The sequence below is a fragment of the Bacillus rossius genome, chromosome 2 (genome assembly GCF_032445375.1).
Source record: "Bacillus rossius redtenbacheri isolate Brsri chromosome 2, Brsri_v3, whole genome shotgun sequence".
Classification (NCBI taxonomy): Eukaryota; Metazoa; Arthropoda; class Insecta; order Phasmatodea; family Bacillidae; genus Bacillus; species Bacillus rossius.
Genome location: NC_086331.1, coordinates 29243893 through 29271402, shown reverse-complemented (window position 1 = coordinate 29271402; position 27510 = coordinate 29243893). Strand labels below are relative to the sequence as shown.

The following is a 27510-nucleotide window of genomic DNA, read 5'->3' as shown; positions in this document are numbered from 1 at the left end:
ATGCAAAAATAAGTTCATGAACGATTTATAAAATATTCACTTAAGGTAGCGAGTCGGTTACCTTGGCGTGCCACCTTGCTCTGGCAGTGACACAACGGGAGGTCTAAGGCTGGTTTACTCTAAGCAGTTTGTGCACCAGGTCAAAGGTTTGTGCATGTGGAGCTGTCTTGTAGTCACATAACACTTAATGATCAATTGCATTATGCGGGACTGACGATCTAAAATCCACAGTAGCTAAAAACTGGTGATAGTTCCTTTATAGCTGCTTGTTTCAAAGTTTATAGCTATTTAACTTTGTGCATGGAGGTTCAAAATTATGTGTTAACGAAAAAGTTACGTCAATTTGTTGCAGCAAGTTTACAAAGTAGACTTCACTTTGCCTCGCATGTTCAGACTTTCAAAATGTACAAGCGTCTGAAACTGAGTCTGTCAAAACCCAAAGCCAAAATATTACAGACTCTCTTACAAACTTGTGTGTGTCTGCCGTACTTGCACCCAAGTTGGCGCGGTTCTTACATGCGTATTTGCGGTCTTCTCAGCGATGGTGCTCCACTCTAGTACAGGACAGGTAGTTGGAAGGCCCAGTGCCCAATCATGGCCAGCCTCGTAGTTCACACCATTGAGCACCCCGCTTCGTGGAGATTTCGCCGCCAAGTCATTGTTGGAACTCCCTGGGGCTCTACTGGCAAAGTCTGCACCTCCACGTTGTGGTATCATGCAAGATTCCCATTCCTGCGATCCGGGTTCAAATCCTGGGTGGTGCATGTATTGTTAATTTTTTGTAAATTTCTTCTAGTAATTTTTTGAAGACTTTTGTAGTGATTCCGGGGATGGTCCCCAGGTAAGGCATTGGTACAGATCAGCTCTTCACGCATGCGTGTGTAGCTCGCGCGTTGATGCAATATACCAGAATTCACATGCATTACCCCCTAAACAATTGGCACACCTACACACACTGTTATGGTACCTACTTTATACCTTGCACTCCTCATATAATTTATGGTAGCTCTCCCTTTCTGTGCGGACAGTTTTAAACAGTCCTTAGCCAATAAGCATTGCACACACCAAAACAAACAAACAGTGTAAATAAATACTTAAACACTCAAATAAATAGGCTTTTTAGATGGTTCTGCTAAACAAACTCACAGCTGTACAATGAGTTAGCATCAAAATGGTTTAAATAAATAATCCAGTTCCCAAATAATAGAGTCAGAAATAGCTAGAGGTGTGCCCAACGCCTCACTATTAAGGACAATAAGCGGCATAGAAGTAAGACCTACAGAAAGACTGAATTTAAAAGCTATAAACTTCTGTATATGTGTTGATGTTCATGTGAATGTTAAACTACTTATCTTGTACTGTTGTGAAGGATGATAGGTTCTCAAGGAAGATATGTGTTGTGATTAAGGAAGTTTTGTGGATGGAGGTTGGCAGGACTGATGAAAGTGCAGGAGAAAGGACACTGGGAAAAAATGAACACATGCTTGTCCTTAACTAAAGGGAGGAACTCAAAGTGTTCAAATAATAATGTTTAAATTAAAACTTCAATAAAGGAAGAGAATTATTTAAGTATACTAAATAAATATTATAATTGTTTTTCTAACATATATTTCTAGGTACCTAACTACTTTCTTTAAACTATTTTATCTAGAATGGTTTAGAAAGGAGTTATTGTAATTCTTCATATGTTCTCTGCTTATATTTATAAGAAAGTCACTTTTATATTACTATTATATAAGAGTTATATTAATGTGGTTGCATGTGGCTCTGGTCAAGAATTACTCCAAAAGTTTCAGAATATGGCACATTGTAACATAAGTTGAGCAATGCAAGCATTAGTTAAATAGTTCTTAAGTGACATATATAAAATATTACGTAATTTCAGTTTTCACTAACTTTTTATTGATATTTGCTGGGTGACATGAAAGTAACAGTGAGTATTTTAATAATATGTGTTGGAAAGTTATATGAATGTATGTTAGATCATTAAATGAGTGAGCTGCATATTTAGCATGCACAGACATGTTGTGAATTTTATTTTGGTTATTTATTTAATTTTGCTCTACAGTTCATTGATAGCAAGGAATTACATCCACATATACACAACCAAACTGCCAAAAGTATTGGGGAAAACGCAGGGATGGATCTAGGCTTTCCTTAGCTCGGGGTAGAAATTGTGATTAGTTACCCCCACCCCCTTTTTTTTTTAAGTTATATTTATTTAGACACGTTATGATAAAATTATGAGAATGAATTTTTACGATGCGTGTGCAGCATGCAACAAAAATTGACAGGTTGAAAAAAGGCTACATACAAATAAAAATTATATATGTGCTTTTAAGTAATATACTTTAGGGTATTAATACTGAATACTGGTCCATATCATTAAAAACATTTATTTATTATGAATATTAGTGATAGAAATTGTGTTTATGAACTTTTTCAAGTGTATTTATATAATTTAGGTTATGTTCTCGTATGTATAACAATGTCAAGTTGCTTGTTAACTTACATTGTCACTGGCAGGGAGTTTCTGTCAAAGGTTTAGTAGTCTCCTGGCCTTTTTCATGGCAGTGTTTGTAAGGTTATGATGCTATATGTCTAATTTATTTGCATTATAAATTATTACATCATTAATAAACAATTTAATTTAATAAATTAGAATAAACATTCAGCATTTTTATTAATTTTTATTATTAATTCAAATTTATCTCAACTTTTCCCAAAATAAATATTTAGTTGTATACACATGTTTATATTTATATTTAATACTCAGTATTTATTTTAAAATTTTAATTTTATTATATTTATACTTTATCAACTGTATTTATAATATTACTCCAGTCCTTTTATTTTATTTCTATTACCTAATTATTTGCATGCTATATTAAAGTTAGTTTTTTATCATGCCAAGTAAGTATAACTTCTAACATGTGTACATAAGTACACACACTTTTTTTTATAACGGGAATAAGTGTACCAGACATAATTTATTTCGAAACATGTAAATTATAAACAAAATTTTTAATTTTTTTCGCACTGGTTTACTTTATTTCACTTACTGTATTTAAAGTTATTCATAAGTTTTCGTTGTTAACGACAGCCAGGTAAATTGTATTTGAATTGAGCAATATTATATTATAAACACAATTTTTCCTACTTTCATATTACATCTTAAACCATTATTTGCGTATTTATATATATATATACTTTTGAGTCAAAACATCTGTTTCATCATAGATATATGCAGCAAGTAAGCTGCTTCTGTTTCACAAGGTATTAGATTGATTGTGACTATCAATTTATACGCCGTTGAAACTACGATGATTTTTTCTTTAAATACCCATCTCGATGGAGTGTCCGTGTTTTGTGGTGTTGTAGTTCCATGGTTGTTAACATTATTTTATATTTTTACCACTTATGATGCGTGTGGCAAAAAGAATACAAATAATAATTTGTTTTCAAGTTTGTAATGATAAATATGCAGTGTTTTGAATTGTTTACATGAATTATTCCATTTACTTTTTAGCTAGACAGTAGCGGAATAAAACTTTTAATACTTGTTGCATGTTTAAAATGTCACTCATTGTTAATGTTTTGGATTATGAAGTGCTAATAAACATCAAATAAGGGTTTTTATATCGCACAAATGACTTGATCTCACCAGTGAACGTTGGTATATGACAAGCTCATGTCAAGTATTTAAAATAAAATGAATATACGTTATTTCTAAGTAATAGTATTCAAGGTTGAATCGAATACGAATAGTTTAGTATTCGTATTTGTATCCAAAAATTCAAATATTCTCACAGGCCTAGTTATTGGTATAAAATAATTATTTTTATCACATACACAAGTAGTAAACTAGGTACTGTTCAACAAGAGCATTTACATAAGAAACATTGTAGAAGTTAGACAAATTATGATCTGATTATATTGTCTGAAGTAATCACCATTTTTATAATTCCTAAAGGTGGAGCAGGTAACAATATTAGTAGAAATTTTTATAGTTAGGGCAAAATGAAATAAGTCATCTTTGACGAGTATTTCAGTTGCTTTTTCCATGTCATATTATGGCAGATTTGTAAAACAAAGGTCCAATAGTTCTTTGGAGAATAGAGTTTTATTAAACTGTAGTAAGCCCATATGTTAGATAAAATCAAGTAAATACTGCGCCTTGGATTTGATTTGAGCATGCATAATATTAAAAGTATTATTATTGGACCAATTGACACCAGGTACATTGAAATCATCAATAATTAACAAATATCTTAATAGTTGGTGAGTTTATCTTCAAGGACTTAAAGATTCATAGCATAGGTATTCGGCATTGGTTTTGGAGGAAGATAGATAGATAATTGCCTAATGTTAAAAAACTGTTTGGAGTAGTTTTTATTTTAATCCAAACCACTTCGATTCCAGGGTAATAATAGTTCTGAATAAGTATACTGATGAAAATTTGTATTTTTTGACTGCAATCAGCACACCACCACCTCTTTACATTGTCTTGATGGGGGGGGGGGAGGGGTTTAGAATCGGCGTACGTTTATACCTTGGGTGCCACCACGTGGATGGGCACGTGGACCCGGCTACCGACTCTGTCCCAGGGCCGTGACGTGACCCATGTGGAGCTAGGCTCGACTTCCCCCCACTAGCACTCAGCAGCGGGCACGCTATGTTACTGCTCGTGGGGTCTTGAGGCGCCCCACACACCTCCATCTCTGTGCTGGGAAACTCGAGGTTGGGAATTAAGTGCAACGAGTCGGGTGAATATTGAGCTTTATTGGCGCCGACACGTACACTGACAAAGCACACAGAAAACAGCACATAGTCCAGGTTTCTTGCTGACCAGGACACCGCGTGGCCTGGCTCCGAAAGTATAAGTCCGCCGATTAATCTAAAACGCACCAGGGAGCTTTAATTAATTAATTTACACAGTCTGCCACCGGGGTAGGCCTCGAAGGTTGATTAGAAAAAGGTTTAAAAAAAAGTTACGACGGCGGATGTTAACGTTACAATGGTTACGAGCAAAAGTTGAAGTCGACGAGGTGCTGCAATGCGTCCAACCCTGCACGGTGAACGGAAGAGACTGCCCCGGGCCCCGGGTGTCATGGCGGCAGGAAGTGCTGAGCTTACAGTTAGTACATTAATATTAAAGACAGTTAAACATAGCTATTAAAACCTTTTAAAAAATACAAGTTAATTAAGATATTACAGATATTTAAGTATTACTACATTATTTAAAAAACATGCAGTCTCCACTGCTCCAGTTAGGGTGGGCGCCGAAAGGGTTCACACAGGGCGACCGAACACACGCACACACACACTTGTTGGCAGGAGGTTTGAAACAGAGGGTGTCGGTGGGAGGAGAGGGGTCGGCAGTGGCTTGAGGCACATCAGGCTTAGGTAGGGCGTAGCCCTGGTCGACGTCAACATCATTGTAAAAGTGGGATATCTGTCTGTTCTAAAAATTAATTACGTAATTATCTGTAAAGTAATGTGAGTTTATGCTGCACTCATTAAACCAGGTTTCAGTAAGACAAATTATTCCATAATGGGTGTTTATTAGATTTTCAAAAAAATTCTGTTTATTTTTTTTCAAGTCCTCTAACATTTTGATATAGTGTATCCCACTCCCTGAGGTTTAGGCATTCGCTGAGCATGCTCCTCCCACTTTGGAGAGTGATGATGCTGTGTAACAGTTAGTGGAAGGCATCTAGCTGGCATTGTTATTGTCTTGAGCATCAGTTATGTGATTGTGCTGGCAATTTGCTATTGATGTAATATCCCGTAGAAGATGCTAATGAGGCAGCCGCTAGGCCAGAATACAATATTATTAATCCTACTGAAATCCTTTTCCAGCACAGATATATGGAACAAAGTATATATATATATATGTTGTGTTTGGTGTGGAGCTTAGTTACTTTTACTTGAGAGAGATTAAGTTAATTGGTAATGTAATTGACAAGCTGTTGTTCATGTACTGATGAATCAAAACGAGTTACAAAGAGAGCTTTTGTTTTTTTGTGTACAGGTTTAGAAATTATTTTCAGCATATAAACATTTCTGATACCTATTTACATGGGCATTTTTTTTTCTGAGGTAGTTACTTTTAGGCCAAGATTTATGTTGGTCGTGGATGGTGAAACCTTGTTGATCAGCAGTTTTTTTTTGTTTTTACTACTGATTATGTCATGCTATTCCAAAATGATCTACACAAACTCAGGTTTTCCATATACCCATGTTAATGTGGCACTTCAGTGGCATGTTTTGGTAAAGCCAATGCATAACAGCTGGTGTCCAACACATATGGTTAGCTTCAGCATTGGTTACAAGGCCAGTCTCCTAGTGGATAAATACATTGTGCTTGCATATGTTATTTGAGTCTAAAACAAAATAGGGAAGAAGGAAGAAAATAATAATCACAGGCTTATTGCCATAGCAAGCTAGAGAGGTCAGCTGTGGGACCATCTGATTTATACACCAAAGACATAGTCCTCAGAAATTCTCTAAAGGACTATCAATTTATTATTACACACCATAGCATTCTCATTTTTGCAGATAATGCAGCAGCTGCCATTGCCAGTAATTATGTTAATAAAAAAACTTATTTTACTACCTTTTTTTTTTTTACTCTTTCCTGCATTTTATACCAATTATTTTCTTCTCCTGTGCAACAATCATACAGTGCTTTCTTGGTGTCATGAAAACTGTAAAAATGAAGAAATAAAAGAAAATTTTTTCTAAGTACTTATGCCAAAATAATTTATGCACAATCACATCACATGGCACACACTGATCGTTGCACAGGGCATATTCCAATTACGTAGCACAGCACGTGCAAGTGTGGCCATTTATGTCAAATTTTAAAGGCAGATTTTAGGTAGGTGGTATGCTTCGAGCAAGATGAAAAGTCACTGTGGCTATACATAAATAAATGTTTTTTTCCAATCTTTTTAAACCATGCATTATTCTTGCAAAAACATTCTGTCCCTGTGCTCTTAGTTAGAGGCCAATGTGGTGCCCAATTTATGCACCCCTCTTTTCTTTTTTAGCTTCCTGTGTGTATGTGTGTGTGTGTGAATGTGTGTGTGTGGGTATGTGTGTGTGTGCATGCATGTGTGTGCATGCATGTGTGTGTGGGTGCGTGTATGCAAACCGGCATTGAAACAGCATTCAAGAAACCCCTAGGGCTGGAAGCAGTGTAAATGCAGTATACCCTTCAAATATGTAATCAATAGATACAGTTTATTTTCAAATGTATTTCCACCCCAGACTAATAGTTTTTTTTACAGCAGACTCTCAAGGAATCCAATGGAACCTATTTTTAAGTAATACTTGGATTTATATTGTCGTTGGGTCTGAACTCATCCATGGGTAGCCAAGCTGATTTTAATTTATATTGTTTTGTGTATACAAGTGGTATGTTCTACTTCATGTAACATAGCTTAATTTAGTGAGTTCAATTCAGTATTTTTTTTCCACCTATGGAATGATTTAAAATGAGCTTATGGTAAGAGTGTGATCCAGTGATGGTGACTAAAGCATTTTCCGGTGTAGCCAACTGCCCAGTATTAAATGAACACCAACTGTGGTAGGATGCGTTCAGCACCTCATGAACTTCAGTTTTATTTTATCACTGATTATATAGTGCTGGAATAAAATTAATTCAAACACCTTTTCTTTCAACTCCAGGGCCTACCTCCAGAAGGTAGACTGTGTAACATGATCACTTTATTCCACATGCTAGAGCTTTAACCACCTAACTCGACCAGACTGTCTGACCATGGACCATATACTTCATTGTAAGCTGATTCAGTGTCGTGGGTCTTTTGTAACCGTAATACATGTAAAAGTGAGTTTGTAGAAACATAACACAGACAATTGATGAGTTCTCATCAGATTCATATGTGTTAAATTCCTACTTACTCAATGTGAAGAACAGGTCAGGTCTTGGTGGAAACATGAGCCAGGGGGAAACCAGTCTTAGTAACCCTCATGGGCAATGTCACACCATGAGCTGGAATCTCCAGCCGGGCCCGTGTGCCATTTTGGGGGCGTCCATGCTCCATGCTAACATACTGCCAATTTACTCCCTTTTATACCCCACTGGACATCACATTGGTACTGTGAATGCTTTCAGTTACTTTTATTGAAGTTATACTTCTTTAGGCATGTTATGAAAAAAATGATGGGAGTGAATTTTTGAGATGCGTGCACACCATGCAATGAAATTTTCACACAATGAAAAGAAGGTTGGAGACTAAAAAAGGCTACATACTAATAAAAAAATATATGTGTTTTTAAATCTTATACTTTAGTGATTGATATTGAATACTGCTCCATTTAATCAAAAACATTTATTTATCATGAATATTAGTTATAGAAATTGTGTTTATGTACTTTTTATAGTATATTTTAATTGTATTGATATATGTGCGGTTATGTTCCTGTATGTATAATTTATTTTCATAATAAATGATCAATTATTAAATTACTGTTTAGTAAATATTAAAATTAATATGTTAGAATAAAAATTCAGCATATTTATTAATTTTTGTTATTGCAATTCATCTTGATTATTTTACTAAATAAAATAATTATAATTATATAAACGTGTTTATTTTAATATTGAATACTGTGCTTTGATTTAAATTTTTTTATTTAATTGAATTTATACTTTACCAATTGTATTCATAATATCACTCCTGTCCTTTTATTATTTTATTTCTATTAATCATTTGCATACCAAACTAAAGCTAGTTCTTATTATGCCAAGTAAGTATAACTTCTAATGCAAGTACATAAATACACATACCCATGTGTTTATATTGATAGGACAGATTGTTTGATGAATACAACATGAGAAATGCTGACTGGCTTTCTTGTTATTATTTGCAGATAATCTGAAAAATGGGAGATTTCATCAACATCTTCGAGACACATTTGCACCCTTAGTTGTGAGATACGTTGATCTCATGGAGTCTTCCATTGGCCAGTCTATCCACAAAGGATTCGAAAAGGAGAGATGGGAAATAAAAGGGTAATGATTTATGTACATTTAATTTGATTTTTTGTTTTGCCTTAAATTGACTTTCACTTATGGCTTATGAGTACATATCCAAAAATGTTTAAACACATGTTAAACAGTATATGTATTAAGAAATTAACTCATTAAAATTTAGTTGTAGCAAAATAAGTCCTGACAAGTTTTCGGTGTAGAGAGAGGTTGTTCACGTTCACTAAAAAAATTTCATAAAGTTATTTATTCGTGATATTTCCATCCTACCTCACCTTGTAAATCACTCTCATTCCAACAAGCAGTTTCTGCCGCAGTAGCCATGTCAATAGCCGCCTCAAATGTTAACTTATCTTTGGCTAACATTGCATGTTGCACTGTTTTATCATGCACTCCACACACTACTCAATCACGCAGGATTCGATATAAGTCTAGAAAATTGCCGTGCGCTAATAGCCATCATAGTTTGGCCAGGTAATCGGCTATCAATTCTCCCTCATGCCGATCGTGTTTGTGAAGTTTGTGTGTCTCGAAAATTTCACTGGGCTTATGTTCAAAGTGATTGGACAATTCCAATAAAGTCTCCGCTGTCTCAACCTTTCTCATTGGCTTTTTGAAGAAGCAGTGATGATTCGGCACCACGCACAGTAAAAAAATATTGTCTTTTCTACCTTATCGGTTACCTTGTTCACCAAAAAGTAATACTACAAAAAATCAGAGTGGTTTTCCAGGCTGCACCACAAACAATGGTACTGCTTGACTTATTAAGTCCTAGTCCCTCATCGCCAATGTTAGATACTGCAATGATGACTCACAATAAAAATCTGCTATGCTCGGTTGCCCAACATCACTTTATTACTCAGCTCCACAACAATATTACATATTTTTTGCCACTAGTCAGGACACTGACAAAACTACTCAACAACAACATAGCATACCAACCTATGTTCAGTACACAACACATAAAACATCTTAAAATTTTGACCAAAGAACCTTGCTGTCTCATATTTTATGCATGCACAAACATTAGAAAAGTTACTTGCACTTGTTAGAATCTTACTATTCTGTACATATATCATGCAACTTCAACAAAATTTTAACACACCCTTAGTAAGATAGCCAAAATAGTGGTTGTGCAAGAATTCGGCAATAGCACTCAACCCCTCAAAAGTTGTCTGGTTCTGTAAGTGTGGGGGGAGTGTATGCAGTGTGTGTGGTTTGGAGGAACAGTTTGTTACAAGTCACAATCGTGCCCAGCTAAGACAACGACTGTTACTTGCACAAACCAAAAAACTTAACGAAACTCAACGATTGTTTCAGGTAGTAGTGTGAAAAATTTATGACTTGTAAATGACTTGAATCTGTTAACTATAATTGCCAAATAAAAACGTTTTAAATTAACTCCCACTTTTAATATTCTCAACGACAAACTTATTACAGGTTCAGTACACTATAAATCCGGCAGAAAACACTCACTTTTGCCGATCGTTACTCACTCTGTGCATTGCCGAAATAAAGTCCTTAGTGACTCCGGACTTCTGGGGCCTACAAATTCTAGTCAAAAGTCTTAAATGATATTTAAAAAAAAAAAAAGTTGATATTTAGCTACAGCAAGGCCCTGACCACGAGATGTGAAAATGTCAGTTCTTAAAATCACATGACTTTTTGAGCCGCCACCCTCACACTTCCTGTCGGCACAGTACTTGAACAACGACTGACGAAACACAGCACATCACAAAACACTAAGGACATTTCAGTTAGCTAGGGACTTCCCTGAAATACTGCCTTATGATTGGCTAAAACATTTATTCTTACAATTATTATTTATTGATTTCCCTTTTTGAAGGGTTCTTCTGGCTCGGTCATATGTCTGTCCTTCTCCCAAACCTTCCATCTCTTTTTAATTTCACACATAATTCAGGGATTTTCATCAGATATTCTCACAGTCTGGGCTAACATCTGTGTGTGTCTTACACAGGATGCGATAAATTATCATCTATCGGCGCCACTGTGTCGCCGCACATCTTTCTTTCTCTCTAACCACAATATTCACTGTCTTAAAACCACTATAAAACACATGTATTATTATTAATATTATTATAAAAAAAAGAACGTTTAAATGCAATAAAATACTGAATTCCACACTTAAATAATAACCAAGCCAGCAACATGAAAGCCAATAAAATTATAGTAAAGAGGTGTTTTGTAAATCAAATACTGAAACATCAAAATTAATTACAAGAATATTATCAATAATAAAATACAAGTATTAAAAACTAGGTCACTACAACATGGAAAGATATAATCAGCAGATCTACTGCAATACTGAGAAACGATTATATTTCATCTTTTTTAAAAATTTCTTGTAAATCTGTGGAGGACAGGGTTGCAATGTTACAAGTTGTCTGTACATAATCATATTTTCCTATTGCTTTGGTACAAAAACACAAAACTTAGTCTGTCGGTGATGAATAAGGCAAGAGTAAAACAAGTGTGTCATGCAAGTATTTATTGGTTTTATTTTTTTATTTAACTTAAGTGTACGCAAAAAGAAGATACTCTCAATTCATGATAAGGTGAGACTTTTTTTGACCAGTTCTTCAAGGCCGTCAGCAGAAACTAAGGGCCCAGGGGCAAATAATATTGTCAGGCCCCGTCCACATTAACTAATGTACAACATTTAAAAACAAATATTTTTAACTGTAAATATTACCATGTCCATAACTGCTAATATGACCTGCAAGTGCATCATAACTCGCAAGGTTTCTAATGAATTTTTTCACGAATAGACTTGTAATTTTCATCCTGTTAGAAAAAAAAATCTTGAAACTCTTGGAGTAAGTTAATTTTTATAGAAATAAATCATATGTGCAAGCAACCTGCATGATTATTTGCATAACTTCTTTTTATCAGTGTTCATAATTCAACTGCAAAGAGGGTAAAGAGAAAAAATGGAGGTTAGTTTTTTCTTAATAATAGATCATTTTTCCACAAAAAAATCCTGATTGTGATAAGAAACTGAACAAGAATAACCTACATACTGAGTTTTATTTTATGGTTTTACCATTATTTCACCATTTAACAATAAAGGGGGTGATACGGAAGTCATTTTTTTTTTACTATAAAAATCTATCTTCAAAGCTAATCAATTGGGAGTTAGAGTATTCTGTATAATTCATAAACATCAAAAATTCCACCAACATTTTATTTACTACATTCTAAAATTCTACCCCTAAGAGAGTGGAAAGGGTGTAATTATTGTTTTATTATAAAAATATAATTCTACTAATCTACTCAAACTAGATTGTTTATGATATTCATAATTATTAATCAACATACCTTAAACTATCTTCTCTTATTCTCTGGTGTACTGGAAATTCACCTCTAATTTGTAACAGGGGTGAGTATTGTTTTAGAAAGAAAAAATTTATGAAATCCCATTAATCAGTACCTATATGGTACATTTTGGCAAGAAAAATTTAATATAAAAGTAAGTTTATTAGAAAATTTTGGATTTGACACCTGAGGTAGTAAAAAGGGATAAGTTGGGTTTTATTTGGTCCCTGGATATTGATTGACTAATTCTGTAGTTCTGAATTTTCTCATAGGCATCCCTGTGAGAAATGAGGAGAGAGGTGAAAATTTGTGAGTTTTATTTGATTAATACTGAGCCTACCTTGTAATCTACTAATACATACGATAAGAAATTTGATAAATGTGTTTTTCATGTGATTGTTTCAAAAATCTTAAAATAATATAGTTATCACTAAATTAAAGTATAAATGTAAAAGATGACATTTTCTAAATTAAAATGAAACTGGAGCGTGTTTCACAATTTTTTTTAATAGGCTCCCTCATGAAATGAAAAGAAGGCAAGTGTGATTTCATCAAGACAAAATATATCTCCAAACACACCTAAATGGAAGTTATAAAATCACAGTACTTAGTATAAATTAAAAATTAAACAGCTGTAAACATTACCACTTTTGAATTTTCAATCTTTAATGGTTTTGTTGTGAATTAAATCTTTATTACTTGCTACATTTTGTTGTGTTTACTTCTTTAGTTAAATTTGTAATTTTTCACGTACTTTTCTTACAGTGTTAAAATATCAGCAATATCCTGAAATTTGCATGAGCAAAGCCACAGGTTATTAGCTAGTAGCCTTTCTAATAAAGTTGAATGTTAGAAGTAGTATCATATATACTTACAAATCAAAACTTTAATGGATATTATTTTTTCAGAAACGGCTGTGCTACTTCCGAAGATTTGTTCTGGAAGCTAGATGCTCTACAGTCTTTTATCCGTGATCTGCATTGGCCAGATGTGGAATTCCGGCAGCATTTAGAACAGCGCTTGAAATTAATGGCTTGTGATATGATTGAGTCATGCATCGCAAGGTAGGTGATATTACGCTAAACATATTTACATTAATGTCCAGTTGCTAGGTCCAGAGCCAACCTGTGGCTTAGTTGGAAGCCTGCCAGAATTTAGTGCAAAAGGCTGTGTGTTTTGCCCTGGGGGAAGTGATGTACCAATGTCATTGTTGTTTTATTTGTATTTACTGATATTCCCAATTTTCCTGGTTTTTGAGGTATTCTTTCCTGACAGATAAATAATAAACCAATACAAATTTTTTTTTAGAATATAAAGATTATTTATAAGTTCATTCCTTCAAGGGTTGTAAATAATTTTTATTTACCATTTTAGAGTTCCATTTCTTTGTTTTAATAAAAATTTTCTGTAGTTCAGGGCTTTGAAATCATATAAACAGACATTTTAGTAACCCTACGGCCATCATACCACTAGTTGCAGTTATTTTTTGCTTTATTTAAATGAAATTAAAATCATTAACCTGTGAACTAAATTTGTTAAGGTGTAATTTAACAGCTAACATGTCATTTTATAATTAGCTTAGAGCACAAAAAAAAATTGTAGTGAGTTCTTTTGTTATTCATTCTTTAACATTGTGATTGGTTATGTTTACGTTCTTCGAAAAAGACTGTTCCCTACACATATTCATTTTATAAGTACGTTTTAGTATTTTATCAGAGAAGACAACTTGTTTTCGGAAACCTTTTAGAATTGTAAAATGTTTTTATTGTTTGGCTCTCATAATGAGTAGTGTCTATTCAATTGTGAGTGATGTTTGGCGATACTTGAACACTGCAGTTGCTTATACTTGTGTCATGCACATGTTATGAGTTAAAATAAGTTTTTGTCATCTGCATAGAAAGGTTTTAATATGGCATTTTATTACTATATTATTACTTAAATTTATTATTTCTACAGATTTTCCCTGTGAATGTTTATGCATAAATTATTTAATTTTGTATCAGTTATCAAACTTATTTATTAAATATATACAGTCAAACCTCTATCTATCGAACTCGCGTGTATAGATTGTCCGTGTTTATCGTATACTCTCTACGGTCCCGGAAAAATTGCCATACAACTAAGGTTAATAAAGTCCGCTTGTACCGATGTTCGAATTATCGTTTTGTCCGCATTGATCGTACAAAATATGTGGTCCCGTCACTATAAATTATAATAGATGATCGTTTAACCATAAAGATTTTGCAGAAATATACATTTCTTAGTAAGAAACCGTCATAAAAACAGTAACGATAGTATATGGTAGTAAAAATCACCTTAAATCTGCAGCCAAGTAATGGAGCACGTAAATATGAAGAAAAGACAAATGAACAACAACTTACGAATAAATTGGATGATGTACCATAACTACAGTACAAACCCAATTGTTATCCTAAGATAATTACCATAAAAAGAACTAAAGATTCTTTGTCGATACCATAATTACTACAGAAGCACGATAGCTACCACATTTGCACTACAGTTACCGTAACAACCGAGATGTATATTTACCGTGACGGTAATGTATTTATTTATGACATATTAAAATTAAAGAACTTATTGAAAAATAGGATGTTAAATTTTTATATGTACGTTTGGCACATGTTGCGAAGAAATAATGCGATCTGAACGAATGCAGTACTACTACGAAAAGTGAAAAGGGTAACTGTGGATTTTTAGGTTATGGCAGTCTCTCTCGTTTTTCAGTAATATCGGCCGAAAATTAACAAGCGTATCTGAAGTCGGCAGAAATGCCGATTCAACTAAATATTGGCAAAATCGGCTTCTTCAGTACAGCTCTACATTTTATGACATGAGTAAACATACCTATTTCAGACTTCAGGATATTGAAAAAGACTTTAATTTCCATGTAGATTTATAGTGCGCATGTTTTTTTTTTTTTGCAAGTGTAAATTAAATTAAGTAAAATACTTCCATTTTTATTTATTTTTCAACTGATTTAACTTTAATGACAAGTAACTGATATATTTCTGACACTAATTTTGAGGTTGAAATATTTTTTTAAAATTCTTAGAGTGAAGTCCACATCTATTGAATGTCCGCATCTACTGAATTTTTTTGTTGGTCCCCTGAAAAACGATAGATAGAGGTTTGACTGTATATATATTGTAAATTGTATTTTATTGGTTTGGATCAGTATCCACACATCACACCATGAATTAAAATCTGTTTTCTTTGTATAACACTAAACACATTTCTCAATTTTAACTTTTCTAAGCTGGAGCTGCAATGCCACGACGGGCACACGTCAGGCCCGACACGTCAATAGTCAATGAAACACAAGGTCGCCGTGATATCACTCCGACAAAATGCACGCCCTGATGGCCTGCAAGGAATAGATTCTATTTCTAATTTTGTCTTGTCGTGTTGCCCGACAGGAAGCTAAGTGGAAATGGATACCTTACAGAATTAAACTTAAGAATACTTACCTACTTGGTAAATCTTTATGCTGAAAAATGAAATTTTGTTTTATGTATGGGTACATTTTAATATTTATAGCTTACCTTCATCCATTTATATAAATGGACATCATCGTGTTTATGGTCAATGTTCTTATTGTAGATTAGTGAAGATTTAATGTAAGCATGAATGAGTTCAGCAAAGAACTTTTAATAAATAAAGTTCAGGCTCATGGTATTCTGTGTGACATTGGGTTGAATGGCTACAGAAATCAGTCAAAAAAAGAGAATGCATTGGCTGAGATAGTATGTTCTTTTTCTCCTCTACACTGTTTTTAGGGATTCTATAATCTATTTTATGGAAGTATTTGGCTTGGAATGAGTTGCCGACAGTCAAATCAGAAATCAAGTTAATGTTGTCATAGTATTGTGATCCCACACTATTGAATCTGTTGTGCTGGTACGTTGTATGGTCCTTTTTCGGGTTTGTCGTGTCGTTTTCATCGTGGCATTGTGACTCCAGCTGAAACCGTATACCATGGAACTGTTTTTGATTTGTTGTTAAATTTCATATTTAATGTGTACTTAAGTGTGACCACATTAAAGCTGTGTGTTATAATGAAATTAAATCATGTTTTATAGCATTTTTTTGTGTAAAACCACATGATTTTTATAAAGTTAATCGTGTGCCTGTTTTGCATCCTTTTTGTTTAATTATTGTATTCATTGTTTAAGTCCTGCTGAATAACAGACATTGAAAGAAAAACATTTAATCTCATTATAACATAAATATAGTACTTTAAACTTATCACAAAAATTATTTTTATTTTCATGTTATTTTACAAACATATTTATGTAACAGCTTATATTATTAACAAAGAATCTAATTTTAATTTTTGCAGAACTGATGCTGCCTTTCAACAGTGGCTGAAAAAAGGTGTCACTTTTATCTCAACTGACTACATTATTCCCTCCGAAATGTGTGCCATGGTCAATGTAATTCTCGATGCTAAAAATCAGTCTTTCAAACTTTGTGCTGTGGATGGAGTTGATGTGGTAAGTAATTTGACAAATTTTTATTGATACTTTATAAGACTCATGAAATTATACAACCACAAATTTATAAATTTAAATTACTCTCAGAGATATGTAAGTCATTTTGTATATAAGAACTAATAATTGCTTGCTACATGTGTTTGTGAGATTGAAGAGAATACTTAAATTCCAGATTATCCACGCTGATTATCTGCTAAATTAATGTACTTATGATGCATATATCTATTGTGGTTGATTTTAAAGGCTTCTTAAAACTGATTTTCAACTGTGAATATCATCCATGTAAATTGAACTAGGCAGTAAGTGGCATGTATATACGTACTCCACTTTCAATTCTATAACGATTCGCCTTACAAAAATTTTTTTCGGGTGAGTTTCAGAATAATCTTTGCTGTAATTTCTTAGTTTATTAGCTTATTTCTGGTGTGTTGATTTCTTTGTGAATCTGTAGTAATAACAATTATTCCAATTGTCTTTCCAGCATCAGTATCACACAAAAATTGATGACCTGATTGAAAAGACGTCTGCCAGTATGACTCAAGGCATGATCAGCAAACTTGTTTCAGTTTTGGAAACCTCCCTGTCAAAACTTTCACGATACGATGAAGGAAGTCTGATTGGATCCATCCTTAGCTTTACAGTAAGTAGAGCTTTTTGTTTTAATCTTTCATGATTATAAAATCCTATATAGCAATATTTTTCTTATTTAATTAGCCTTGTGGAGGTCACTAATTCAAGAGTTTTGAAGCATAGTCTTTTATAGTTTTTTTTTATTATGAGTTTGACTAGCCTATTTTGTATAACTGTTTTAATAATTAGTTTTTCATGTCGGAGGTAAAAGGTATATTTTTATTAACAGTCCAAGGGTGATAAATTTACATACTCAGTGAGATACAGTAGCTGTATAGACAGCTATAATTTTACTACAGGTATAATTTTATTTTAAATAATAAGTAATTTTTATAAACTGAGCTGAAAAAACTTTATTAAAAATAATTAATGGCTATCAAAATATATTTACATATATTTCAATGAATATAGTTCAAAAGTCATTAATTATTCATGAAAATAATTCACCTCTACTCACGTCAATGTTTGTTCAATATATATTGAAATTATTTCATTAGAGCCAAAGTGCCAAGTTTTATTCACTTACTAATCATCTTTTCATAGATATTTATCAATTTTTTATAATGTATTCTATTGCATGATGATGCTGAGACAAGACGACATGACCTGTAAGGTCTCGTGACCACTTGGGCACTGACTCAATCTTCATCAATTGAGTCTTGCTGATAGCTGGAATCGAACATGTGACACTTGTCATGTGAGTATCATGTCTCAGTGATCACAGCACCTGAATACATTATATGATACTTTATGTTAAATCTACAAGCAAAATGGGATATACAAACCAGATGTTTAGGATAATGGCACTTAAATAGTGATCATACGTATGTTCTTTAGTTTCCATAAACAACATTTGAATGACGTAGTTGCTACATTTGAAAGGTTTTCTATAATGGAAAAATTCATTTCGATACTGAATGTTTGTTGGCAACAATATATATATTATATATTAATATATATTAAATTATAAGTAAGAATTCATTTAAATTATTAACAGTTTCCACCACAATTGGCACTGTGGTGTTGCTGCAAAATTATTGGAATGCATAAAGATTGTGTTATCATGAGTTACAAATATATAATGATATAAAAAGTTCAAATGAAATATTTTTCCCACTTTAATTTAGTATGGCATTTTACAATTTATGTTAAAATATATTTTCTGAAAATGCATTGTTTGTACTACCAAAGTTGCATATTTTAAATGCTAAACTTGTTTTGGTAATGGGGTTATTAAAAAAAATTTTAATCCAATGCAATTTATTTTTAAATACTTTTACTCATGTTCTAAATACAATATGTTTGTACTTATTTCACCTAATATATATTTTATTAGTAAGTAAAATATAAACTTACTATAGCTCTTTACTGAAACAGCAATAACTTCAGAGTTGTTGAATGGATCCTTTTTATTAGAATGTTTCAGGTTCTGGGAAAGATATGGGACAAGCATACGTCAATTTCACCCGAAACTGTATGGATCAAATCCGAAGCAAAGTAAATGATGAACTGTGGATCCTGAATTTTTTTGAGGTAAAAATAGAAATTTTTTTAGAAACTATTCTTTTTGAAGTATTTTAATGTTGCTCTGGTGATATACTCTTTTAATTTAACATATTTTCAATATATGTTTCAGATATTTAGTAGATAATTTTCTTGATTTAATGATTAGTACTTTTTACCAACAGATTGAAGTCTGAAACAATTAGAGTTCTAGAAAGTCATGTACATAATTGCTATTCTGATACAATTTTATTAAATCACATGTCTTTCTTTCCATAGAGGAATTAAATATTAGCCTTAAAATATTGTCATACTTCTGGAAATTTTTTGATATGTTACCATTACTCATAGCTAAATGAATTTCATTTTTGAGATGCTAATATAACCTGGCTATGAAATTTATACCCTGGAGTAGGACTTTTGTCCTGTCAACAACCCTTATATCATATATGAGATGAATTCACAGTTAGGATCCAACAAACTAACTTACTTAACTCACTTGTTGTATTGCCTCCCTCCACCAACAAGACAAGGTAAATGAATATTCAGGGTTAATAAGGCTGCTGAAGAGCACATATTGTATTTTAATTAGAGCTGGGCCGATACCAATTTCAAATATATTAATATGCCAATATTGTTGTCTTATTGATTCGTGATTGGAAATATGCCCGCCGATATTTCACACCGATATGATACTGTTTTTACTAGCAAAAGTTTTGCCCCTGTGTATGAGTCATATCTATAGTTTTGACATAAAAAGCTAAATTTTCACCGTAAGGTTCACCCTCGAATGTAGGTCGTACCATATATCTGTCTTCAGTAGAGTTTCATAGATATAAGTAAGTCTTTATGTTCCGCGTCTCAGCTCATCGGCGCGTAAGAAATACGGCACTGGTGTTCCTCAGTCCTGTGTCTGCTTTCTGCCTTACTTTATTACTCCGCGAGGGGTGAGGAGGCAGTCCTGTGCCCATTTCTCTTCCCCTACAAACGTATGGCCCATCCTTTTCCCGCATCCACACCCCTCCCAAACAAATACACTTAGTTTTAGTTAGGTTAGGAAAAAGAAAGAATGCTATTTTTTACACACAAATTTCCCTTCTCATCTGTTGCATGTATTTTTTTTTACCCATCCCTTTCCCAAAGAGAGGAAAGGTGGCAAGCTACTCACTGTCAGTTACTTCCAGAAAAATTTGCACACTTGTAACTAAAATTTTGCTTGGAAGGAAGAAGGGGATGTTGAAGTTATGTTATGAGATGTTATAGTTGAAAAAGTGGGAATTCTCACAAAAAAAAAACAATAATGTTTGGGCAATGTTGCATCATAAAAACCTGTTGAGATAGACACGTGAATATTGTGTAAGGTGTCGTTCAACGGACATCACAGTAATGAGGAGAGTAGGAAGGGGGTCCATCAACATGCTGCATGGCCACACGCACTCACAGAATGCACACACGCTCTGGCTGGTTTATTTATAGATGTTCCCCTCCTCCAGTCAGCCACATTGCTTAACGGCGCTGGCATGGCTGGTCTGCTGGCGGCTGGCAGGAGGCATTCGTAGCTTAACAGCACAGTTCAATGTACTTCCACGCACGGCTGATTTACTAAACAATTTATACTTATTCATGACATTCTATTTCTTAAACAACACAAGCTAGTTGTTTACAAGCACATATTCAACCACACATTTGTAAACTTAATTTAAACAAAATGAAATTTTATCATTCCATGCATCAGCTGTTAAAAATTACTATAAACTACTGATATTTTAAATAATTATGCTGTTAGTAAAGCATTCTTAAATTAAATTTGATGCCTATTTTTTCCAATAATATAATTTCATTGTTTTTTCTATAATTTTTTTTTTAAATTATTTCTTCTAATATCTTGGATTCAAGTAAAATATTCATTGTTGTGTTTGCCTGTGTGTCAATAGCAAAAAACCATTTAGTAAAGTAAAAAGTTAATTGTAATTACCAAATTAATCTGTTGAAACAATAGTTTTCATAGCTCTAGTTATTTTCAAAGAAAGTACGAAGGCAAGAATCCAACAAGCTTCATAGTGTTTTACTGTTTTTTGAAGGGATAATCAGTATCGGTTGTCGGCCAGATCTGCAACAAGCGATCGCTATCAGTATCATCGGCAAATTCCCTGATTGGCCCAGCTCTAATTTTAATACACTTTTCTCCTACAGCAATGATGATTTAAGTTAGTCTCCATGAATGCAAAGAAAATTTTGTAGTGTTATAAATATGTAAAACATTTTTAAAAAATTACCCTTTTAATAAAATGTTTCCTGTTAATAAGTCTAAATTTCTAAGTACCTTGATAAACTACTTAATCTGAATTTATTGTATGTGTATGGATAAAGTGCTAAACCATTTAGGTAAGAGTGAATTTTCTTGAGAACACTGTCATGGTCAACATGCTTTGAAGAGCAGTATACCACCATCTACACAATACAACACTACATGGCACAAGACTGCATGGCATAGAAAACAAGGTTAAGATTCCCTGTCATATTCATTATTTATTTCAAACACTATGGCACTGAAATATACCGGTATAGTGGTACAATTCAAGGTCGTTAAATACAAATGCCTAAATATACGTAAACATAACATAGCGCCACCATCAAGTGCAACATGCACTTAAGGTAAGTGATACTACCAGACTCTTCAAATGGGTACAGCAATTATGCGTAAGACCACACAACGTCCTACAAAGTAGTCATGAATAGGATCCAATATAGATCAGAATATACAAAATATAGTATAATGGCTACGAGTGAATACCAGGTCATAAGCAAGATGAAGGATCAAGCACTAACTGAATTTAAAGCTAAGCTACACTGCAAAGAAAATAAACCTAAAGATTACAAATATAATTTAGAGTGTGGGCTTTCACTTCTTCCCAAGGACCGAAAGGCCACCTTCCCAACACTCGCTCTGATATGAAGTTAAAGGGCAAAGTATTCAAAATTACTAAGGTTAACTTCACCTCCAAAATACCAAGAGCAAACAAAATTAATGGGCTCCATAAATATGTTGGGCTAAAAATCTAAGTTATAATTAAAGCAGATACCATACAAACAAAACACCTGAAGCTTGGGTAATTAAACATTTTTAATAAATATTCCAAACTACAGCATATTAGAAAAAATTACAAATACTCCATAGTAATATGGCAGGTGCCTGCACACTATTAATTTTATTCTATTAACTTCACTCTTATATATTCGTAAATGAACGTGCATTTCGAAATGGTGCCTAAAACATTTATAAATAATATTTATTCTAAAATATGCATTACCTAACACAGTAGCAAACTATTCATAAACCTAAACACTTAAAAATTAGAACCATTAAAGTCCTCTAAACCTTAAAAAAAGAGTCCACTAATGGGCCTAAGTATTTTGTTGTACAGGGCGATCTTAAAAGTTACAATTACTACATACACAGTCTTATGAAATCGTTGAAATGACGATACGTAAAATGTTACGTTAAGCTTACGTCAGGCCGACACGTATTAACTAATCTCGTGATGACGCAACTTCTCGCTGCACTCAGACAAACGCCTCATTACTGCTGTCCGCATCATACTCCCAACAACGCACCAACAGCTCACCAAGTTACTGAAATGTCATAAGATCACTAAAGTTGGACATTAAAATGGTAAGTTTTTGCTTTGAATTTTAATTAATTATTTTTGCAGTATTTAATATGATCTGAACATTTTCTTACGGACGTAACGTAAATCTGATAAACTTTTTGGTGGCAACACAAAATGCACCAACTCTAAATGTCACTACAAAACTAGTTATCATCTAACGGGCAGAAGTAAACTGCTTAAATAATATTTCCCAATAGTCTCACGGATGTAACCAAGGGCGCCCATATGATAATTTGTAGGGGGGGGCCAGACTTAGGGGTATGAAGTATTTTTAATATTTTGGAAGACTAACTTCGGCCTGTTACTAGCCATAAAATAGTTCCAGTTCTGACCCTGTTAAAATTTTTTGTCCTGTTACTAAAATACTAGACCACAGTACTCATTCGCCATTAAAAAAACTTTATTGGCTACTTTATTAATTAAATAATAACTGTTTTATTGTAACAAGTGAATTTTTAGCAACACAAATGCAGGAATACAGTCCTTATATTTTTGCAGCGTCTCGGGAACACGGATATCATTGCTCTCTTTACCCCTAAATAAATGTCGCGTACAAATTAAATATATCATGGAGCTTTGTTTTTTTCCAAACATTCCGTATTCGTCCAGACGTCATACCATACTCTGGCTTCTGCTTCCAAGTTGTCGATTTGATAAAACTTTTGCAAACTTTTTATGTCTCTCATTAAATCTTCTTTCGTCTCCTTTTTCATCAAATGTGGTTGAAGAATTCCACCTTTGAGAGGGAATGCCTTTATCTCTTTCAAATCTTGTAGTAAGTGACATAATTATAGAATCCATATACGGATTGTAAATTGCAACTTTGAAATAGTCTTCAGGTGATGAGCACTGGACATTCACGTTACATCTGTGGGTCTGCCTTCCAGACAATATTGGGATTTTTATATCTATGTCAAGCTCATACAGTCTTCTTTTACTGCCTCGAAAATGGTTTTGAATTCGTCATTGCTTTCTCTCTGCTTTTGAAATTTTTCTAGAAGGTCAGTATTGATGTATCTGTCACCACACAAAAGTTAACATGATGCAATGCGTGGTGCAGCTGTGGTTAGTCGCTGTGAGGTCACTTTATATCACTCGTGCAATGAGGCAAGTTATGGAATGTTAAAAAAATAATAAATAAGGGGAACGCAGGGGAGGGCAGAGGGCAGACGGCAGTCATTGTTTTTACTATTTAATATGATATATATTCCGTTCAATAAATTATAACATGTATCTTCAGGGGGTGGGGTGTTTAAAATTTTATGAAGATAACGTTTTTACGAATGCAATCCAAGCGACGTAAAATCGGGATTCCAGTGTGAATTGCTTCCGAGTCTACTGAAGGTAGCGGAATCCTTATCCTTTTAAACACTTTTGAAGGAAAAAAAAAGTTTTCCTCTAAGTTCAAAATTCCAACATAAATTTTACGTTGTAGACTTTTCTGAACAATAATTCTTATTTGAGTAACTTCAATGGTGTAAGCTTACCTTAAAAATTATTGTGAATATTCTGAGTGGATGTGACGAATGAGGAAAACTAAGAAGTACTACATAATAACAAAAGTTTTTTTCTTTACACTTTTCACTGATTTATTTACACTTAAGTTATTTATACTGACTGAATACACTAAACTAAATCTAGACCAGATGCATAAACCTGTAGATCTAAAGACTATTGAAAAATCTCTGTTTTGAGATGTTATTTGTGAACATACACATTATTATGACGAAAAAGTAGCAAAACATTTCGTCGTCTGCAAGCACATGTCAATTGTCGCGTCGTCTAACTCTGGTCTAAATCTGTTGTGTTGTGTTATCGCGTGAGCTTGGGCAGGATTACGAAGGGGAATGACTCGCCACGGGCGTTGAGCTTGCCCGCATTTTCTCCCTGTACACAACACCTTATATCGCAGCAGCAGAACTAATGCTTGAACTAACATAAAAAATGAATTAGACATGTAAAAGACGATATAAAATAATAGATTCGTGTTGAACCACTTCTACATAATACCGAATTGAAATAATTTTCTTTAAAGTAAAACACCTGACTACACTATATATTTTTTCCTTCCTGAAAGCTAGGGGGGGGCCACGGCCCCCCCCTGCCCCCGGGTATGGGCGCCCTTGGATGTAACAAATGCTTACGTTACATGAATACGTCCCCCTCGTTATTCACACAGCACTAGCATGTAACCGAAGGCATTGTTCACTGTGGCAACTGCAAGTAATAGGAACAAAGTATTACCGCATAAAATTTACTATCACCAACAGCACTCCAAGTCTGTTCATAAACGCCACAATGCCTAAACCGCCGGGAATTCTGGCGTCAGTAGTGAGGGGACTCTTTACCTTCAGAAACGTAGCTGGGGTTCCAGTTCCGGCAAATTAAAAGAGTTACAATAATAAATGAACTATTAAAAATGAAAGAGTAAAAAAAGTTAACAACTGAAATTACAGCAATTTCTGAACTGTTAGCCAAATTATATAAAATTAGTTGCCAGAGCTAAAATTACAAAATAAAAAAACACAGCTAAAGTGGCCTAATGGTACAAGAGATAGGCAGACCAGAAGGGAACAAAAAGGCATCCCGACCAACACTCGCTCCCCTCAGTAGCTTGCCACCATCGACCTGCTTTAGCTGTCCTCCATAGCGACCCGCTGCCCAGCTAATGGCGAGTTACGCCACTCAACCCAATGCATTAAACTCCGCCACCACCAGGCATGCTGGCATCAACAAACCAGTATGGAGGGAGGGGAAGGCAAGCACACCACAGACAGGGGGGAATAGAGGCATGGAGGGGGTCTACGTGAAGACTGCCGGGGCATTGAGCAAGAGCAGAGAGACTGCTCAGCAGCCAACCTTTTCTGAAATAACTTGAATAAATTATAAGAAAGACTAATTTGGTGGCTTTTGAAAACAATGGAAGTATTTAATTACAAGGCAAAATATTTAAGTTTTTAAAAAGGTGAACATGCACAATTATGTACTATTTCATGGAATTCTACTAGCATATTTAGTTTTAAATCACAACTTATGAATGTTTTTTACACTTTAAAATAGGTATTTTTCTTGAAAGAAAAGTTTTTGTTTCATATTTATTCTGGAACAGCTTACTGTGCTGCCCAATGTCACACTGTAACGTCACTTTGTGATTGCTAAACTACGCTCCACTCAATAGGTACATAGGCAAGAATAGCTCCAAACATTTGTCATATCTGCACCCCACCGAAAACTTAATCTACAATATTTTGTTTAAAGGCCATGTGAACCAAAAATATCTTGATAAAACCGTTAAATTTTTTTTTCTGACTTAGAGGGGGGGAAAAAAAAAAATGAATTGATTGTAAGCAGTTAATAAGCACAATGGCTGGAATTTGTCAACTTTAACTCTTATATGTTGTATGTATTTTTACACATCGGTTGCTTTTATTTATAAATGCTTTAATGGTAAAGCCAAGTTTTAAACACACCTCGGTGTCCCCTTGGATCCACTTAAGGCTGGTACGATGCTATGCATTTAGCAACGTCCTGGGGGCTACACCCAAGGCATCCTCGCCGGGCAATGAATGACCCTGCTGCCTCTGCTACTGCCACTGGTGACGTCCAAACCCTGAGAGTGCTTGCCGTGAGCCAGCATGTGGTTCCTCACTCCAACCTGCCAGCTGGTGCCCTTTCCGAGCAACCATCCTTGCCCACTGTCATCCCTTCACCCCTGTATCCCATCCCCAATTGATTATCAACTTTTCTTTCAAATTCCCTCATTTGAATAAATTATTTTATGTTATATGTAACACTTATATTTCTTTATTTTATCATCTTTTCGATCTGTTCACCTTAATTAATTAATTAATTAATTTAAGGATTAATGTTTCACTTGGTTTATGTTGACTCTATAAATAATATTGGTTGTTGTCTTAGTTTTTTTTTTTTTTAATTTTTGTGATGCTTCATTAAACTCCATTTTATTTTTTATGAATTTATCTTTATTGTATTTTAATTTATCATTATTTCTTAAAAAGCAGTTTTAATTTTTATTTAATTTTGAATTTCTAAAGTAATTTTTTGTTTATTCTATTCTAAATTCCTCCCACTAATCTTATAAGTCTATTATAATTTGAAGATTAGCTAAACTAAATGTGTTATTTTAATTGTGTATTTATTATTTAAATATGGAAGTATAAATTAATAAATAATTACACAAATTTTACACTCAGTGTGACAAAATAAATATAAACAAGACTATTGTATCTACACATGTATTTTTAGCTTTGGTACTTATGGATCTGTATGTCTTTATTTCAGCAATGGTATACTGCTCAAATTCAGATGCTTTGTAACTGGTTGTCTGAGCGACTGGATCATTCTCTCCACCTGTATCAGTGCACATGCTTAGCCCATATTGTGAAGGTAAGGAGACTGTTTTGAAGTCATGAGGTTTTATAGTTTTGAATTATTTACTAACTATAAATGGAAAATAGAACTTGCTAGGCAAACTGTGTTTGAAAATATATAAACTATATTAAATACATAACAGGAAAAATTAATTATGTTTTATATAAAACGATGAACTATTCAAATTGTATTATCTATGTAACATGTCTCAGCTCACCCTCAGAATAATCATATTGACATTGTTTGGCCTAGAAAATGCAGACGTCTCTTGTGGTTTGGTGGTGTAACTGCAGTAGTGCTAGTAATGTCATTAAATTAATTAATAAGTTTAAGTTTTTTTTACTTTACATTAAAAACATATAATTTGCACTTTGTTATTCATAGTTAAGTTATAAAAATTCTGGGCATGAAAGAATGCCCCAGACGGTAGAATGGGTATTCCGCA

General features: G+C 33.8%; 1 protein-coding gene across 3 annotated transcripts in view; it reads left to right on the top strand.

Annotated features, from left to right (window-relative positions):
* The window catches only part of LOC134529209 (calcium-dependent secretion activator), a 520687-nt gene that overhangs the window by 469718 nt on the left and 23459 nt on the right, over positions 1–27510 (top strand). For all 3 annotated transcript variants that reach the window (XM_063363074.1, XM_063363075.1, XM_063363076.1), the window contains 6 exons: positions 8902–9043; positions 13264–13419; positions 16716–16869; positions 17351–17509; positions 18916–19032; positions 26976–27080. In XM_063363074.1, coding sequence (XP_063219144.1) covers positions 8902–9043; positions 13264–13419; positions 16716–16869; positions 17351–17509; positions 18916–19032; positions 26976–27080 — 833 coding nt within the window. The remainder of the gene's footprint in view (positions 1–8901; positions 9044–13263; positions 13420–16715; positions 16870–17350; positions 17510–18915; positions 19033–26975; positions 27081–27510) is intronic.